This window comes from Amia ocellicauda, chromosome 15 (assembly GCF_036373705.1).
Source record: "Amia ocellicauda isolate fAmiCal2 chromosome 15, fAmiCal2.hap1, whole genome shotgun sequence".
NCBI lineage: Eukaryota > Metazoa > Chordata > Actinopteri > Amiiformes > Amiidae > Amia > Amia ocellicauda.
Window position 1 is genome coordinate 1,503,334 of NC_089864.1, and position 17,225 is coordinate 1,520,558.

Sequence of the window (17,225 nt, forward strand, 5' to 3'; positions counted from 1 at the left end):
GGGTCTGATATAGGGTCTCTGTGTCAGGAGTGTCTGTGGGGTCTGTATTAGGGTCTGTGTGTGAGGAGTGTCTGTGGGGTCTGTATTAGGGTCTGTGTGTCTCTGTGTCAGGAGTGTCTGTGGGGTCTGTATTAGGGTCTGTGTGTCAGGAGTGTCAGTGGGGTCTGTATTAGGGTCTGTGTGTCTCTGTGTCAGGAGTGTCTGTGGGGTCTGTATTAGGGTCTGTGTGTCTCTGTGTCAGGAGTGTCTGTGGCGTCTGTATTAGGGTCTCTGTGTCAGGAGTGTCTGTGGGGTCTGTATTACGGTCTGTGTGTCTCTGTGTCAGGAGTGTCTGTGGGGTCTGTATTAGGGTCTGTGTGTCAGGAGTGTCTTCGGGGGTGTCTGTATTAGGGTCTGTGTGTCAGGAGTGTCTGTGGGGTCTGTATTAGGGTCTGTGTGTCAGGAGTGTCTGTGGGGTCTGTATTAGGGTCTGTGTGTCTGTGTGTCAGGAGTGTCTGTGGGGTCTGTATTAGGGTCTGTGTGTCAGGAGTGTCTCTGGGGTCTGTATTAGGGTCTGTGTGTCAGGAGTGTCTGTGGGGTCTGTATTAGGGTCTGTGTGTCTCTGTGTCAGGAGTGTCTGTGGGGTCTGTATTAGGGTCTCTGTGTCAGAAGTGTCTGTGGGGTCTGTATTAGGGTCTCTGTGTCAGAAGTGTCTGTGGGGTCTGTATTAGGGTCTGTGTGTCAGGAGTGTCTGTGGGGTCTGTATTAGGGTCTGTGTGTCAGGAGTGTCTGTGGGGTCTGTATTAGTCTGTGTGTGTCTCTGTGTCAGGAGTGTCTCTGGGGTCTGTATTAGGGTCTGTGTGTCAGGATTGTCTGTGGGGTCTGTATTAGGGTCTGTGTGTCAGGAGTGTCTGTGGGGTCTGTATTAGGGTCTATGTGTCTCTATGTCAGTAGTGTCTGTGGGGTCTGTATTAGGGTCTGTGTGTCTCTGTGTCAGGAGTGTCTGTGGGGTCTGTATTAGGGTCTGTGTGTGAGGAGTGTCTGTGGGGTCTGTATTAGGGTCTGTGTGTCTCTGTGTCAGGAGTGTCTGTGGAGTCTGTATTAGGGTCTGTGTGTCAGGAGTGTCTGTGGGGTCTGTATTAGGGTCTGAGTGTCAGGAGTGTCTGTGGGGTCTGTATTAGGGTCTGTGTGTCAGGAGTGTCTGTGGGGTCTGTATTAGGGTCTGTGTGTGAGGAGTGTCTGTGGGGTCTGTATTAGGGTCTGTGTGTCTCTGTGTCAGGAGTGTCTGTGGGGTCTGTATTAGGGTCTGTGTGTCAGGAGTGTCTGTGGGGTCTGTATTAGGGTCTGTGTGTCTCTGTGTCAGGAGTGTCTGTGGGGTCTGTATTAGGGTCTGTGTGTCTCTGTGTCAGGAGTGTCTGTGGGGTCTGTATTAGGGTCTCTGTGTCAGGAGTGTCTGTGGGGTCTGTATTAGGGTCTGTGTGTCAGGAGTGTCTGTGGGGTCTGTATTAGGGTCTGTGTGTCAGGAGTGTCTGTGGGGTCTGTATTAGGGTCTGTGTGTCTCTATGTCAGTAGTGTCTGTGGGGTCTGTATTAGGGTCTGTGTGTCTCTGTGTCAGGAGTGTCTGTGGGGTCTGTATTAGGGTCTGTGTGTCAGGAGTGTCTGTGGGGTCTGTATTAGGTTCTGTGTGTCTCTGTGTCAGGAGTGTCTGTGGGGTCTGTATTAGGGTCTGTGTGTCTCTGTGTCAGGAGTGTCTGTGGGGTCCGTATTAGGGTCTGTGTGTCTCTGTGTCAGGAGTGTCTGTGGGGTCTGTATTAGGGTCTGTGTGTCAGGAGTGTCTGTGGGGTCTGTATTAGGGTCTGTGTGTCTCTGTGTCAGGAGTGTCTGTGGGGTCTGTATTAGGGTCTCTGTGTCAGGAGTGTCTGTGGGGTCTGTATTAGGGTCTGTGTGTGAGGAGTGTCTGTGGGGTCTGTATTAGGGTCTGTGTGTCAGGAGTGTCTGTGGGGTCTGTATTAGGGTCTGTGTGTCTCTGTGTCAGGAGTGTCTCTGGGGTCTGTATTAGGGTCTGTGTGTCTCTGTGTCAGGAGTGTCTGTGCGGTCTGTATTAGGGTCTGTGTGTCAGGAGTGTCTGTGGGGTCTGTATTAGGGTCTCTGTGTCAGGAGTGTCTGTGGGGTCTGTATTAGGGTGTGTGTGTGAGGAGTGTCTGTGGGGTCTGTATTAGGGTCTGTGTGTCAGGAGTGTCTGTGGGGTCTGTATTAGGGTCTGTGTGTCAGGAGTGTCTGTGGGGTCTGTATTAGGGTCTGTGTGTCAGGAGTGTCTGTGGGGTCTGTATTAGGGTCTGTGTGTCTCTGTGTCAGGAGTGTCTGTGGGGTCTGTATTAGGGTCTCTGTGTCAGGAGTGTCTGTGGGGTCTGTATTAGGGTGTGTGTGTGAGGAGTGTCTGTGGGGTCTGTATTAGGGTCTGTGTGTCAGGAGTGTCTGTGGGGTCTGTATTAGGGTCTGTGTGTATCTGTGTCAGGAGTGTCTGTGGGGTCTGTATTAGGGTCTGTGTGTCTCTGTGTCAGGAGTGTCTGTGGGGTCTGTATTAGGGTCTGTGTGTCAGGAGTGTCTGTGGGGTCTGTATTAGGGTCTGTGTGTCAGGAGTGTCTGTGGGGTCTGTATTAGGGTCTGTGTGTCTCTGTGTCAGGAGTGTCTGTGGGGTCTGTATTACGGTCTGTGTGTCTCTGTGTCAGGAGTGTCTGTGGGGTCTGTATTAGGGTCTGTGTGTCAGGAGTGTCTGTGGGGTCTGTATTAGGGTCTGTGTGTCAGGAGTGTCTGTGGGGTCTGTATTAGGGTCTGTGTGTCAGGAGTGTCTTTGGGGTCTGTTTTAGGGTCTGTGTGTCTGTGTGTCAGGAGTGTCTGTGGTGTCTGTATTAGGGTCTGTGTGTCAGGAGTGTCTCTGGGGTCTGTATTAGGGTCTGTGTGTCTCTGTGTCAGGAGTGTCTGTGGGGTCTGTATTAGGGTCTGTGTGTCAGGAGTGTCTCTGGGGTCTGTATTAGGGTCTGTGTGTCAGGAGTGTCTGTGGGGTCTGTATTAGGGTCTGTGTGTCTCTGTGTCAGGAGTGTCTGTGGGGTCTGTTTTAAGGTCTCTGTGTCAGGAGTGTCTGTGGGGTCTGTATTAGGGTCTGTGTGTCAGGATTGTCTGTGGGGTCTGTATTAGGGTCTGTGTGTCTCTGTGTCAGGAGTGTCTGTGGGGTCTGTATTAGGGTCTGTGTGTCAGGAGTGTCTGTGGGGTCTGTATTAGGGTCTGTGTGTCTCTGTGTCAGGAGTGTCTGTGGGGTCTGTATTAGTCTCTGTGTGTCTCTGTGTCAGGAGTGTCTCTGGGGTCTGTATTAGGGTATGTGTGTCAGGAGTGTCTGTGGGGTCTGTATTAGGGTCTGTGTGTCAGGAGTGTCTGTGGGGTCTGTATTAGGGTCTGTGTGTCTCTATGTCAGTAGTGTCTGTGGGGTCTGTATTAGGGTCTGTGTGTCTCTATGTCAGTAGTGTCTGTGGGGTCTGTATTAGGGTCTGTGTGTCTCTGTGTCAGGAGTGTCTGTGGGGTCTGTCATAGGGTCTCTGTGTCAGGAGTGTCTGTGGGGTCTGTATTAGGGTCTGTGTGTGAGGAGTGTCTGTGGGGTCTGTATTAGGTTCTGTGTGTCTCTGTGTCAGGAGTGTCTGTGGGGTCTGTATTAGGGTCTGTGTGTCAGGAGTGTCTGTGGGGTCTGTATTTGGGTCTGTGTGTCTCTGTGTCAGGAGTGTCTCTGGGGTCTGTATTATGGTCTGTGTGTCAGGAGTGTCTGTGGGGTCTGTATTAGGGTCTGTGTGTCAGGAGTGTCTGTGGGGTCTGTATTAGGGTCTGTGTGTCAGGAGTGTCTGTGTGGTCTGTATTAGGGTCTGTGTGTCTCTGTGTCAGGAGTGTCTCTGGGGTCTGTATTAGGGTCTGTGTGTCAGGAGTGTCTGTGGGGTCTGTAATAGTGTCTGTGTGTCAGGAGTGTCTGTGGGGTCTGCATTAGGGTCTGTGTGTCTCTGTGTCAGGAGTGTCTGTGGGGTCTGTATTAGGGTCTGTGTGTCAGGAGTGTCTGTGGGGTCTGTATTAGGGTCTGTGTGTCTCTGTGTCAGGAGTGTCTGTGGGGTCTGTATTAGGGTCTCTGTGTCAGGAGTGTCTGTGGGGTCTGTATTAGGGTCTGTGTGTGAGGAGTGTCTGTGGGGTCTGTATTAGGGTCTGTGTGTCAGGAGTGTCTGTGGGGTCTGTATTAGGGTCTGTGTGTCTCTGTGTCAGGAGTGTCTCTGGGGTCTGTATTAGGGTCTGTGTGTCTCTGTGTCAGGAGTGTCTGTGCGGTCTGTATTAGGGTCTGTGTGTCAGGAGTGTCTGTGGGGTCGGTATTAGGGTCTGTGTGTCAGGAGTGTCTATGGGGTCTGTATTAGGGTCTGTGTGTCAGGAGTGTCTGTGGGGTCTGTATTAGGGTCTGTGTGTCAGGAGTGTCTGTGGGGTCTGTATTAGGGTCTGTGTGTCAGGAGTGTCTCTGGGATCTGTATTAGGGTCTGTGTGTCAGGAGTGTCTGTGGGGTCTGTATTAGGGTCTGTGTGTCTCTGTGTCAGGAGTGTCTGTGGGGTCTGTATTAGGGTCTGTGTGTCTCTGTGTCAGGAGTGTCTGTGGGGTCTGTATTAGGGTCTGTGTGTCAGGAGTGTCTGTGGGGTCTGTATTAGGGTCTGTGTGTCTCTGTGTCAGGAGTGTCTGTGGGGTCTGTATTAGGGTCTGTGTGTCTCTGTGTCAGGAGTGTCTGTGGGGTCTGTATTAGGGTCTGTGTGTCAGGAGTGTCTGTGGGGTCTGTATTAGGGTCTGTGTGTCAGGAGTGTCTGTGGGGTCTGTATTAGGGTCTCTGTGTCAGATGTGTCTGTGGGGTCTGTATTAGGGTCTCTGTGTCAGAAGTGTCTGTGGGGTCTGTATTAGGGTCTGTGTGTCAGGAGTGTCTCTGGGGTCTGTATTAGGGTCTGTGTGTCAGGATTGTCTGTGGGGTCTGTATTAGGGTCTGTGTGTCTCTATGTCAGTAGTGTCTGTGGGGTCTGTATTAGGGTCTGTGTGTCAGGAGTGTCTGTGGGGTCTGTATTAGGGTCTGTGTGTCTCTGTGTCAGGAGTGTCTGTGGGGTCTGTATTAGGGTCTGTGTGTCTCTGTGTCAGGAGTGTCTGTGGGGTCTGATATAGGGTCTCTGTGTCAGGAGTGTCTGTGGGGTCTGTATTAGGGTCTGTGTGTGAGGAGTGTCTGTGGGGTCTGTATTAGGGTCTGTGTGTCTCTGTGTCAGGAGTGTCTGTGGGGTCTGTATTAGGGTCTGTGTGTCAGGAGTGTCAGTGGGGTCTGTATTAGGGTCTGTGTGTCTCTGTGTCAGGAGTGTCTGTGGGGTCTGTATTAGGGTCTGTGTGTCTCTGTGTCAGGAGTGTCTGTGGCGTCTGTATTAGGGTCTCTGTGTCAGGAGTGTCTGTGGGGTCTGTATTACGGTCTGTGTGTCTCTGTGTCAGGAGTGTCTGTGGGGTCTGTATTAGGGTCTGTGTGTCAGGAGTGTCTTCGGGGGTGTCTGTATTAGTGTCTGTGTGTCAGGAGTGTCTGTGGGGTCTGTATTAGGGTCTGTGTGTCAGGAGTGTCTGTGGGGTCTGTATTAGGGTCTGTGTGTCTGTGTGTCAGGAGTGTCTGTGGGGTCTGTATTAGGGTCTGTGTGTCAGGAGTGTCTCTGGGGTCTGTATTAGGGTCTGTGTGTCAGGAGTGTCTGTGGGGTCTGTATTAGGGTCTGTGTGTCTCTGTGTCAGGAGTGTCTGTGGGGTCTGTATTAGGGTCTCTGTGTCAGAAGTGTCTGTGGGGTCTGTATTAGGGTCTCTGTGTCAGAAGTGTCTGTGGGGTCTGTATTAGGGTCTGTGTGTCAGGAGTGTCTGTGGGGTCTGTATTAGGGTCTGTGTGTCAGGAGTGTCTGTGGGGTCTGTATTAGTCTGTGTGTGTCTCTGTGTCAGGAGTGTCTCTGGGGTCTGTATTAGGGTCTGTGTGTCAGGATTGTCTGTGGGGTCTGTATTAGGGTCTGTGTGTCAGGAGTGTCTGTGGGGTCTGTATTAGGGTCTGTGTGTCTCTATGTCAGTAGTGTCTGTGGGGTCTGTATTAGGGTCTGTGTGTCTCTGTGTCAGGAGTGTCTGTGGGGTCTGTATTAGGGTCTGTGTGTGAGGAGTGTCTGTGGGGTCTGTATTAGGGTCTGTGTGTCTCTGTGTCAGGAGTGTCTGTGGAGTCTGTATTAGGGTCTGTGTGTCAGGAGTGTCTGTGGGGTCTGTATTAGGGTCTGAGTGTCAGGAGTGTCTGTGGGGTCTGTATTAGGGTCTGTGTGTCAGGAGTGTCTGTGGGGTCTGTATTAGGGTCTGTGTGTGAGGAGTGTCTGTGGGGTCTGTATTAGGGTCTGTGTGTCTCTGTGTCAGGAGTGTCTGTGGGGTCTGTATTAGGGTCTGTGTGTCAGGAGTGTCTGTGGGGTCTGTATTAGGGTCTGTGTGTCTCTGTGTCAGGAGTGTCTGTGGGGTCTGTATTAGGGTCTGTGTGTCTCTGTGTCAGGAGTGTCTGTGGGGTCTGTATTAGGGTCTCTGTGTCAGGAGTGTCTGTGGGGTCTGTATTAGGGTCTGTGTGTCAGGAGTGTCTGTGGGGTCTGTATTAGGGTCTGTGTGTCAGGAGTGTCTGTGGGGTCTGTATTAGGGTCTGTGTGTCTCTATGTCAGTAGTGTCTGTGGGGTCTGTATTAGGGTCTGTGTGTCTCTGTGTCAGGAGTGTCTGTGGGGTCTGTATTAGGGTCTGTGTGTCAGGAGTGTCTGTGGGGTCTGTATTAGGTTCTGTGTGTCTCTGTGTCAGGAGTGTCTGTGGGGTCTGTATTAGGGTCTGTGTGTCTCTGTGTCAGGAGTGTCTGTGGGGTCCGTATTAGGGTCTGTGTGTCTCTGTGTCAGGAGTGTCTGTGGGGTCTGTATTAGGGTCTGTGTGTCAGGAGTGTCTGTGGGGTCTGTATTAGGGTCTGTGTGTCTCTGTGTCAGGAGTGTCTGTGGGGTCTGTATTAGGGTCTCTGTGTCAGGAGTGTCTGTGGGGTCTGTATTAGGGTCTGTGTGTGAGGAGTGTCTGTGGGGTCTGTATTAGGGTCTGTGTGTCAGGAGTGTCTGTGGGGTCTGTATTAGGGTCTGTGTGTCTCTGTGTCAGGAGTGTCTCTGGGGTCTGTATTAGGGTCTGTGTGTCTCTGTGTCAGGAGTGTCTGTGCGGTCTGTATTAGGGTCTGTGTGTCAGGAGTGTCTGTGGGGTCTGTATTAGGGTCTCTGTGTCAGGAGTGTCTGTGGGGTCTGTATTAGGGTGTGTGTGTGAGGAGTGTCTGTGGGGTCTGTATTAGGGTCTGTGTGTCAGGAGTGTCTGTGGGGTCTGTATTAGGGTCTGTGTGTCAGGAGTGTCTGTGGGGTCTGTATTAGGGTCTGTGTGTCTCTGTGTCAGGAGTGTCTGTGGGGTCTGTATTAGGGTCTCTGTGTCAGGAGTGTCTGTGGGGTCTGTATTAGGGTGTGTGTGTGAGGAGTGTCTGTGGGGTCTGTATTAGGGTCTGTGTGTCAGGAGTGTCTGTGGGGTCTGTATTAGGGTCTGTGTGTATCTGTGTCAGGAGTGTCTGTGGGGTCTGTATTAGGGTCTGTGTGTCTCTGTGTCAGGAGTGTCTGTGGGGTCTGTATTAGGGTCTGTGTGTCAGGAGTGTCTGTGGGGTCTGTATTAGGGTCTGTGTGTCAGGAGTGTCTGTGGGGTCTGTATTAGGGTCTGTGTGTCTCTGTGTCAGGAGTGTCTGTGGGGTCTGTATTACGGTCTGTGTGTCTCTGTGTCAGGAGTGTCTGTGGGGTCTGTATTAGGGTCTGTGTGTCAGGAGTGTCTGTGGGGTCTGTATTAGGGTCTGTGTGTCAGGAGTGTCTGTGGGGTCTGTATTAGGGTCTGTGTGTCAGGAGTGTCTTTGGGGTCTGTTTTAGGGTCTGTGTGTCTGTGTGTCAGGAGTGTCTGTGGTGTCTGTATTAGGGTCTGTGTGTCAGGAGTGTCTCTGGGGTCTGTATTAGGGTCTGTGTGTCTCTGTGTCAGGAGTGTCTGTGGGGTCTGTATTAGGGTCTGTGTGTCAGGAGTGTCTCTGGGGTCTGTATTAGGGTCTGTGTGTCAGGAGTGTCTGTGGGGTCTGTATTAGGGTCTGTGTGTCTCTGTGTCAGGAGTGTCTGTGGGGTCTGTTTTAAGGTCTCTGTGTCAGGAGTGTCTGTGGGGTCTGTATTAGGGTCTGTGTGTCAGGATTGTCTGTGGGGTCTGTATTAGGGTCTGTGTGTCTCTGTGTCAGGAGTGTCTGTGGGGTCTGTATTAGGGTCTGTGTGTCAGGAGTGTCTGTGGGGTCTGTATTAGGGTCTGTGTGTCTCTGTGTCAGGAGTGTCTGTGGGGTCTGTATTAGTCTCTGTGTGTCTCTGTGTCAGGAGTGTCTCTGGGGTCTGTATTAGGGTATGTGTGTCAGGAGTGTCTGTGGGGTCTGTATTAGGGTCTGTGTGTCAGGAGTGTCTGTGGGGTCTGTATTAGGGTCTGTGTGTCTCTATGTCAGTAGTGTCTGTGGGGTCTGTATTAGGGTCTGTGTGTCTCTATGTCAGTAGTGTCTGTGGGGTCTGTATTAGGGTCTGTGTGTCTCTGTGTCAGGAGTGTCTGTGGGGTCTGTCATAGGGTCTCTGTGTCAGGAGTGTCTGTGGGGTCTGTATTAGGGTCTGTGTGTGAGGAGTGTCTGTGGGGTCTGTATTAGGTTCTGTGTGTCTCTGTGTCAGGAGTGTCTGTGGGGTCTGTATTAGGGTCTGTGTGTCAGGAGTGTCTGTGGGGTCTGTATTTGGGTCTGTGTGTCTCTGTGTCAGGAGTGTCTCTGGGGTCTGTATTATGGTCTGTGTGTCAGGAGTGTCTGTGGGGTCTGTATTAGGGTCTGTGTGTCAGGAGTGTCTGTGGGGTCTGTATTAGGGTCTGTGTGTCAGGAGTGTCTGTGTGGTCTGTATTAGGGTCTGTGTGTCTCTGTGTCAGGAGTGTCTCTGGGGTCTGTATTAGGGTCTGTGTGTCAGGAGTGTCTGTGGGGTCTGTATTAGTGTCTGTGTGTCAGGAGTGTCTGTGGGGTCTGTATTAGGGTCTGTGTGTCTCTGTGTCAGGAGTGTCTGTGGGGTCTGTATTAGGGTCTGTGTGTCAGGAGTGTCTGTGGGGTCTGTATTAGGGTCTGTGTGTCTCTGTGTCAGGAGTGTCTGTGGGGTCTGTATTAGGGTCTCTGTGTCAGGAGTGTCTGTGGGGTCTGTATTAGGGTCTGTGTGTGAGGAGTGTCTGTGGGGTCTGTATTAGGGTCTGTGTGTCAGGAGTGTCTGTGGGGTCTGTATTAGGGTCTGTGTGTCTCTGTGTCAGGAGTGTCTCTGGGGTCTGTATTAGGGTCTGTGTGTCTCTGTGTCAGGAGTGTCTGTGCGGTCTGTATTAGGGTCTGTGTGTCAGGAGTGTCTGTGGGGTCTGTATTAGGGTCTCTGTGTCAGGAGTGTCTGTGGGGTCTGTATTAGGGTGTGTGTGTGAGGAGTGTCTGTGGGGTCTGTATTAGGGTCTGTGTGTCAGGAGTGTCTGTGGGGTCTGTATTAGGGTCTGTGTGTCAGGAGTGTCTGTGGGGTCTGTATTAGGGTCTGTGTGTCTCTGTGTCAGGAGTGTCTGTGGGGTCTGTATTAGGGTCTCTGTGTGAGGAGTGTCTGTGGGGTCTGTATTAGGGTCTGTGTGTCAGGAGTGTCTGTGGGGTCTGTATTAGGGTCTGTGTGTATCTGTGTCAGGAGTGTCTGTGGGGTCTGTATTAGGGTCTGTGTGTCTCTGTGTCAGGAGTGTCTGTGGGGTCTGTATTAGGGTCTGTGTGTCAGGAGTGTCTGTGGGGTCTGTATTAGGGTCTGTGTGTCAGGAGTGTCTGTGGGGTCTGTATTAGGGTCTGTGTGTCTCTGTGTCAGGAGTGTCTGTGGGGTCTGTATTACGGTCTGTGTGTCTCTGTGTCAGGAGTGTCTGTGGGGTCTGTATTAGGGTCTGTGTGTCAGGAGTGTCTGTGGGGTCTGTATTAGGGTCTGTGTGTCAGGAGTGTCTGTGGGGTCTGTATTAGGGTCTGTGTGTCAGGAGTGTCTTTGGGGTCTGTTTTAGGGTCTGTGTGTCTGTGTGTCAGGAGTGTCTGTGGTGTCTGTATTAGGGTCTGTGTGTCAGGAGTGTCTCTGGGGTCTGTATTAGGGTCTGTGTGTCTCTGTGTCAGGAGTGTCTGTGGGGTCTGTATTAGGGTCTGTGTGTCAGGAGTGTCTCTGGGGTCTGTATTAGGGTCTGTGTGTCAGGAGTGTCTGTGGGGTCTGTATTAGGGTCTGTGTGTCTCTGTGTCAGGAGTGTCTGTGGGGTCTGTTTTAAGGTCTCTGTGTCAGGAGTGTCTGTGGGGTCTGTATTAGGGTCTGTGTGTCAGGATTGTCTGTGGGGTCTGTATTAGGGTCTGTGTGTCTCTGTGTCAGGAGTGTCTGTGGGGTCTGTATTAGGGTCTGTGTGTCAGGAGTGTCTGTGGGGTCTGTATTAGGGTCTGTGTGTCTCTGTGTCAGGAGTGTCTGTGGGGTCTGTATTAGTCTCTGTGTGTCTCTGTGTCAGGAGTGTCTCTGGGGTCTGTATTAGGGTATGTGTGTCAGGAGTGTCTGTGGGGTCTGTATTAGGGTCTGTGTGTCAGGAGTGTCTGTGGGGTCTGTATTAGGGTCTGTGTGTCTCTATGTCAGTAGTGTCTGTGGGGTCTGTATTAGGGTCTGTGTGTCTCTATGTCAGTAGTGTCTGTGGGGTCTGTATTAGGGTCTGTGTGTCTCTGTGTCAGGAGTGTCTGTGGGGTCTGTCATAGGGTCTCTGTGTCAGGAGTGTCTGTGGGGTCTGTATTAGGGTCTGTGTGTGAGGAGTGTCTGTGGGGTCTGTATTAGGTTCTGTGTGTCTCTGTGTCAGGAGTGTCTGTGGGGTCTGTATTAGGGTCTGTGTGTCAGGAGTGTCTGTGGGGTCTGTATTTGGGTCTGTGTGTCTCTGTGTCAGGAGTGTCTCTGGGGTCTGTATTATGGTCTGTGTGTCAGGAGTGTCTGTGGGGTCTGTATTAGGGTCTGTGTGTCAGGAGTGTCTGTGGGGTCTGTATTAGGGTCTGTGTGTCAGGAGTGTCTGTGGGGTCTGTATTAGGGTCTGTGTGTCTCTGTGTCAGGAGTGTCTCTGGGGTCTGTATTAGGGTCTGTGTGTCAGGATTGTCTGTGGGGTCTGTATTAAGGTCTGTGTGTCAGGAGTGTCTGTGGGGTCTGTATTAGGGTCTGTGTGTCTCTATGTCAGTAGTGTCTGTGGGGTCTGTATTAGGGTCTGTGTGTCTCTATGTCAGTAGTGTCTGTGGGGTCTGTATTAGGGTCTGTGTGTCTCTGTGTCAGGAGTGTCTGTGGGGTCTGTATTAGGGTCTGTGTGTCTCTGTGTCAGGAGTGTCTGTGGGGTCTGTATTAGGGTCTGTGTGTCAGGAGTGTCTGTGGGGTCTGTATTAGGTTCTGTGTGTCTCTGTGTCAGGAGTGTCTGTGGGGTCTGTATTAGGGTCTGTGTGTCTCTGTGTCAGGAGTGTCTCTGGGGTCTGTATTAGGGTCTGTGTGTCAGGAGTGTCTGTGGGGTCTGTATTAGGGTCTGTGTGTCTCTGTGTCAGGAGTGTCTGTGGGGTCTGTTTTAAGGTCTCTGTGTCAGGAGTGTCTGTGGGGTCTGTATTAGGGTCTGTGTGTCAGGATTGTCTGTGGGGTCTGTATTAGGGTCTGTGTGTCTCTGTGTCAGGAGTGTCTGTGGGGTCTGTTTTAAGGTCTCTGTGTCAGGAGTGTCTGTGGGGTCTGTATTAGGGTCTGTGTGTCAGGAGTGTCTGTGGGGTCTGTATTAGGGTCTGTGTGTCAGGAGTGTCTGTGGGGTCTGTATTAGGGTCTGTCTGTCAGGAGTGTCTGTGGGGTCTGTATTAGGGTCTGTGTGTCTCTGTGTCAGGAGTGTCTGTGGGGTCTGTATTAGTCTCTGTGTGTCTCTGTGTCAGGAGTGTCTCTGGGGTCTGTATTAGGGTATGTGTGTCAGGAGTGTCTGTGGGGTCTGTATTAGGGTCTGTGTGTCAGGAGTGTCTGTGGGGTCTGTATTAGGGTCTGTGTGTCTCTATGTCAGTAGTGTCTGTGGGGTCTGTATTAGGGTCTGTGTGTCTCTATGTCAGTAGTGTCTGTGGGGTCTGTATTAGGGTCTGTGTGTCTCTGTGTCAGGAGTGTCTGTGGGGTCTGTCATAGGGTCTCTGTGTCAGGAGTGTCTGTGGGGTCTGTATTAGGGTCTGTGTGTCAGGAGTGTCTGTGGGGTCTGTATTAGGGTCTGTGTGTCAGGAGTGTCTGTGGGGTCTGTATTTGGGTCTGTGTGTCTCTGTGTCAGGAGTGTCTCTGGGGTCTGTATTATGGTCTGTGTGTCAGGAGTGTCTGTGGGGTCTGTATTAGGGTCTGTGTGTCAGGAGTGTCTGTGGGGTCTGTATTAGGGTCTGTGTGTCAGGAGTGTCTGTGGGGTCTGTATTAGGGTCTGTGTGTCAGGAGTGTCTGTGGGGTCTGTATTATGGTCTGTGTGTCAGGAGTGTCTGTGGGGTCTGTATTAGGGTCTGTGTGTCAGGAGTGTCTGTGGGGTCTGTATTAGGGTCTCTGTGTCAGGAGTGTCTGTGGGGTCTGTATTAGGGTCTGTGTGTCTCTGTGTCAGGAGTGTCTCTGGGGTCTGTATTAGGGTCTGTGTGTCAGGAGTGTCTGTGGGGTCTGTATTAGTGTCTGTGTGTCAGGAGTGTCTGTGGGGTCTGTATTAGGGTCTGTGTGTCAGGAGTGTCTGTGGGGTCTGTATTAGGGTCTGTGTGTCAGGAGTGTCTGTGGGGTCTGTATTAGTCTCTGTGTGTCTCTGTGTCAGGAGTGTCTCTGGGGTCTGTATTAAGGTCTGTGTGTCAGGAGTGTCTGTGGGGTCTGTATTAGGGTCTGTGTGTCTCTATGTCAGTAGTGTCTGTGGGGTCTGTATTAGGGTCTGTGTGTCTCTATGTCAGTAGTGTCTGTGGGGTCTGTATTAGGGTCTGTGTGTCTCTGTGTCAGGAGTGTCTGTGGGGTCTGTATTAGGGTCTGTGTGTCTCTGTGTCAGGAGTGTCTGTGGGGTCTGTATTAGGGTCTGTGTGTCAGGAGTGTCTGTGGGGTCTGTATTAGGTTCTGTGTGTCTCTGTGTCAGGAGTGTCTGTGGGGTCTGTATTAGGGTCTGTGTGTCTCTGTGTCAGGAGTGTCTCTGGGGTCTGTATTAGGGTCTGTGTGTCAGGAGTGTCTGTGGGGTCTGTATTAGGGTCTGTGTGTCTCTGTGTCAGGAGTGTCTCTGGGGTCTGTATTAGGGTCTGTGTGTCAGGAGTGTCTGTGGGGTCTGTATTAGTGTCTGTGTGTCAGGAGTGTCTGTGGGGTCTGTATTAGGGTCTGTGTGTCAGGAGTGTCTTTGGGGTCTGTATTAGGGTCTGTGTGTCTCTGTGTCAGGAGTGTCTCTGGGGTCTGTATTAGGGTCTGTGTGTCAGGATTGTCTGTGGGGTCTGTATTAGGGTCTCTGTGTCAGGAGTGTCTGTGGGGTCTGTATTAGGGTCTGTGTGTCTCTGTGTCAGGAGTGTCTGTGGGGTCTGTATTAGGGTCTGTGTGTCAGGAGTGTCTGTGGCGTCTGTATTAGGGTCTGTGTCTCTGTGTCAGGAGTGTCTGTGGGGTCTGTATTAGGGTCTGTGTGTCTCTGTGTCAGGAGTGTCTGTGGGGTCTGTATTAGGGTCTGTGTGTCAGGAGTGTCTGTGGGGTCTGTATTAGGGTCTGTGTGTCAGGAGTGTCTGTGGGGTCTGTATTAGGGTCTGTGTGTCTGTGTGTCAGGAGTGTCTGTGGGGTCTGTATTAGGGTCTGTGTGTCAGGAGTGTCTGTGGGGTCTGTATTAGGGTCTGTGTGTCTCTGTGTCAGGAGTGTCTGTGGGGTCTGTATTAGGGTCTGTGTGTCAGGAGTGTCTGTGGGGTCGGTATTAGGGTCTGTGTGTCAGGAGTGTCTGTGGGGTCTGTATTAGGGTCTGTGTGTCTCTGTGTCAGGAGTGTCTGTGGGGTCTGTATTAGGGTCTGTGTGTCTCTGTGTCAGGAGTGTCTGTGGGGTCTGTATTAGGGTCTGTGTGTCAGGAGTGTCTGTGGGGTCTGTAATAGGGTCTCTGTGTCAGGAGTGTCTGTGGGGTTTGTATTAGGGTCTGTGTGTCAGGAGTGTCTGTGGGGTTTGTATTAGGGTCTGTGTGTCAGGAGTGTCTGTGGGGTCTGTATTAGGGTCTGTGTGTCTCTATGTCAGTAGTGTCTGTGGGGTCTGTATTAGGGTCTGTGTGTCTCTATGTCAGTAGTGTCTGTGGGGTCTGTATTAGGGTCTGTGTGTCTCTGTGTCAGGAGTGTCTGTGGGGTCTGTATTAGGGTCTGTGTGTCTCTGTGTCAGGAGTGTCTGTGGGGTCTGTATTAGGGTCTGTGTGTCAGGAGTGTCTGTGGGGTCTGTATTAGGTTCTGTGTGTCTCTGTGTCAGGAGTGTCTGTGGGGTCTGTATTAGGGTCTGTGTGTCTCTGTGTCAGGAGTGTCTCTGGGGTCTGTATTAGGGTCTGTGTGTCAGGAGTGTCTGTGGGGTCTGTATTAGGGTCTGTGTGTCTCTGTGTCAGGAGTGTCTCTGGGGTCTGTATTAGGGTCTGTGTGTCAGGAGTGTCTGTGGGGTCTGTATTAGTGTCTGTGTGTCAGGAGTGTCTGTGGGGTCTGTATTAGGGTCTGTGTGTCAGGAGTGTCTTTGGGGTCTGTATTAGGGTCTGTGTGTCTCTGTGTCAGGAGTGTCTCTGGGGTCTGTATTAGGGTCTGTGTGTCAGGATTGTCTGTGGGGTCTGTATTAGGGTCTCTGTGTCAGGAGTGTCTGTGGGGTCTGTATTAGGGTCTGTGTGTCTCTGTGTCAGGAGTGTCTGTGGGGTCTGTATTAGGGTCTGTGTGTCAGGAGTGTCTGTGGCGTCTGTATTAGGGTCTGTGTCTCTGTGTCAGGAGTGTCTGTGGGGTCTGTATTAGGGTCTGTGTGTCTCTGTGTCAGGAGTGTCTGTGGGGTCTGTATTAGGGTCTGTGTGTCAGGAGTGTCTGTGGGGTCTGTATTAGGGTCTGTGTGTCAGGAGTGTCTGTGGGGTCTGTATTAGGGTCTGTGTGTCTGTGTGTCAGGAGTGTCTGTGGGGTCTGTATTAGGGTCTGTGTGTCAGGAGTGTCTGTGGGGTCTGTATTAGGGTCTGTGTGTCTCTGTGTCAGGAGTGTCTGTGGGGTCTGTATTAGGGTCTGTGTGTCAGGAGTGTCTGTGGGGTCTGTATTAGGGTCTGTGTGTCTCTGTGTCAGGAGTGTCTGTGGGGTCTGTATTAGGGTCTGTGTGTCTCTGTGTCAGGAGTGTCTGTGGGGTCTGTATTAGGGTCTGTGTGTCTCTGTGTCAGGAGTGTCTGTGGGGTCTGTATTAGGGTCTGTGTGTCTCTGTGTCAGGAGTGTCTGTGGGGTCTGTATTAGGGTCTGTGTGTCAGGAGTGTCTGTGGGGTCTGTAATAGGGTCTCTGTGTCAGGAGTGTCTGTGGGGTTTGTATTAGGGTCTGTGTGTCAGGAGTGTCTGTGGGGTTTGTATTAGGGTCTGTGTGTCAGGAGTGTCTGTGGGGTCTGTATTAGGGTCTGTGTGTCAGGAGTGTCTGTGGGGTCTGTATTAGGGTCTGTGTGTCAGGAGTGTCTGTGGGGTGTGTATTAGGGTCTGTGTGTCTCTGTGTCAGGAGTGTTTCTAGGTTATATATGAGTCTGTATTCGTCAATCAGTGTTAAAATTGACTCCAGGGGCTGTTTTAGGTGAATTAGGAGTGTGAATTGTGGTAATTGTTTTTCCTCTCCTTGTTAGGATTTACCGTAGGGTGTATATTATGGTACATATTGATCTGTCCATGTAAGGTATAACTGTTAATATTGAACATTAGGGTCAATATTGATCTGTCTGTTTTAGACATGAATATAACGTCTCTGTTATGGTCTATTTTAATTTCTCTCCCTCCCCAGGCCGATCTGTATCCCCTGTACTAAAGATACTAGTCGAGCTCTAGGGTTGTCTGGGAATGTGAATTGTGGAAAGCACGGTGAGTGTGTCTGTACCTATTCTATCCATAACGACTGACCCAAGCTGCAGTAATCTGACCCACTGAGACTGACTGATTTTTTATTATGGTGGTGTTGTTGCATCCTGTTTCCAGGGAAGGAGCTGTTGAACAAGGAGTATGAGGTGAGCAGCTTTATGACAGTGGAGGGCACCGATGTCACCAGGAAGCAAGCCAAAATCAAGCTGCTAGGCCAGGTATGTGATTGGCTGAAAGCTGCTGGGAGGTGGGTAGACCCCAGTCTTGGTGTCTCAGGCTTTCCTCCACTCCAGGGACCTTAATGGCCTCAATAATGTGAGGAAGATGTTATACATGTTACAAAATGAACCTGCTGGTAATTATAATAATAATAACTATACGTTGCATGCAGCTGTCAAGCTACATTGGCAGGTTTCAGATTTTAGTATGCAATGGACTAAGTCTGGTTGCTCTCTTCTGAACTGCCTTATTAGTATTCCAGATGAGCATTGTACAGTGTGAACATTACTGCCCTTGTTCTCAATTCTACACTTTTGATAATATACCCTGCCTTTTTGATTGATTCCATTACATTATCATCACTTAGCAGACACCCTTATCTAGGGCTGGGTATTTTACTGGAGCAAGGGTACAACAGCAACAGTGGCACATGGCAGCCATGTTTGTAAGTGTAGCAGCTCATCTTGAACAATGTGGTTAGCACTCTGTACTGCTGTCATGCAAGCCAATTTGGCACAGTGGGGATAAAGGTTTGGAAAGGAAGGCACTGGAAGTTTCATCATATGATGCAACATGGCCTCCAAATCATGTGACCGGTCAACTTCTGTTGAACAACCATAATAGTGGGTCATGAGGCATTAATGTCCATGAAGTTGCACGTGCATGTGTCAAGTGGTGCTGGAGAAGAAAAGGTTTTGTAGTATTTTAAAACCTCGCTGCTAAATACAATATGTCTACTTCACTATGTGGCCAGCATGGGCAGTATTCCCTGGAAGTGAATGTATCACAGGTTCTACAACACTGGCAAGTTTTATGA

At 51.0% G+C, this 17,225-nt stretch overlaps 1 protein-coding gene across 2 annotated transcripts in view; it reads left to right on the forward strand.

Moving 5' to 3' along the window:
- LOC136711133 (complement factor B) overlaps positions 1-17,225 on the forward strand; it is a 52,754-nt gene that overhangs the window by 33,118 nt on the left and 2,411 nt on the right. For both annotated transcript variants that reach the window (XM_066687178.1, XM_066687177.1), the window contains exons 14-15: positions 16,116-16,192; positions 16,307-16,407. In XM_066687178.1, coding sequence (XP_066543275.1) covers positions 16,116-16,192; positions 16,307-16,407 — 178 coding nt within the window. The remainder of the gene's footprint in view (positions 1-16,115; positions 16,193-16,306; positions 16,408-17,225) is intronic.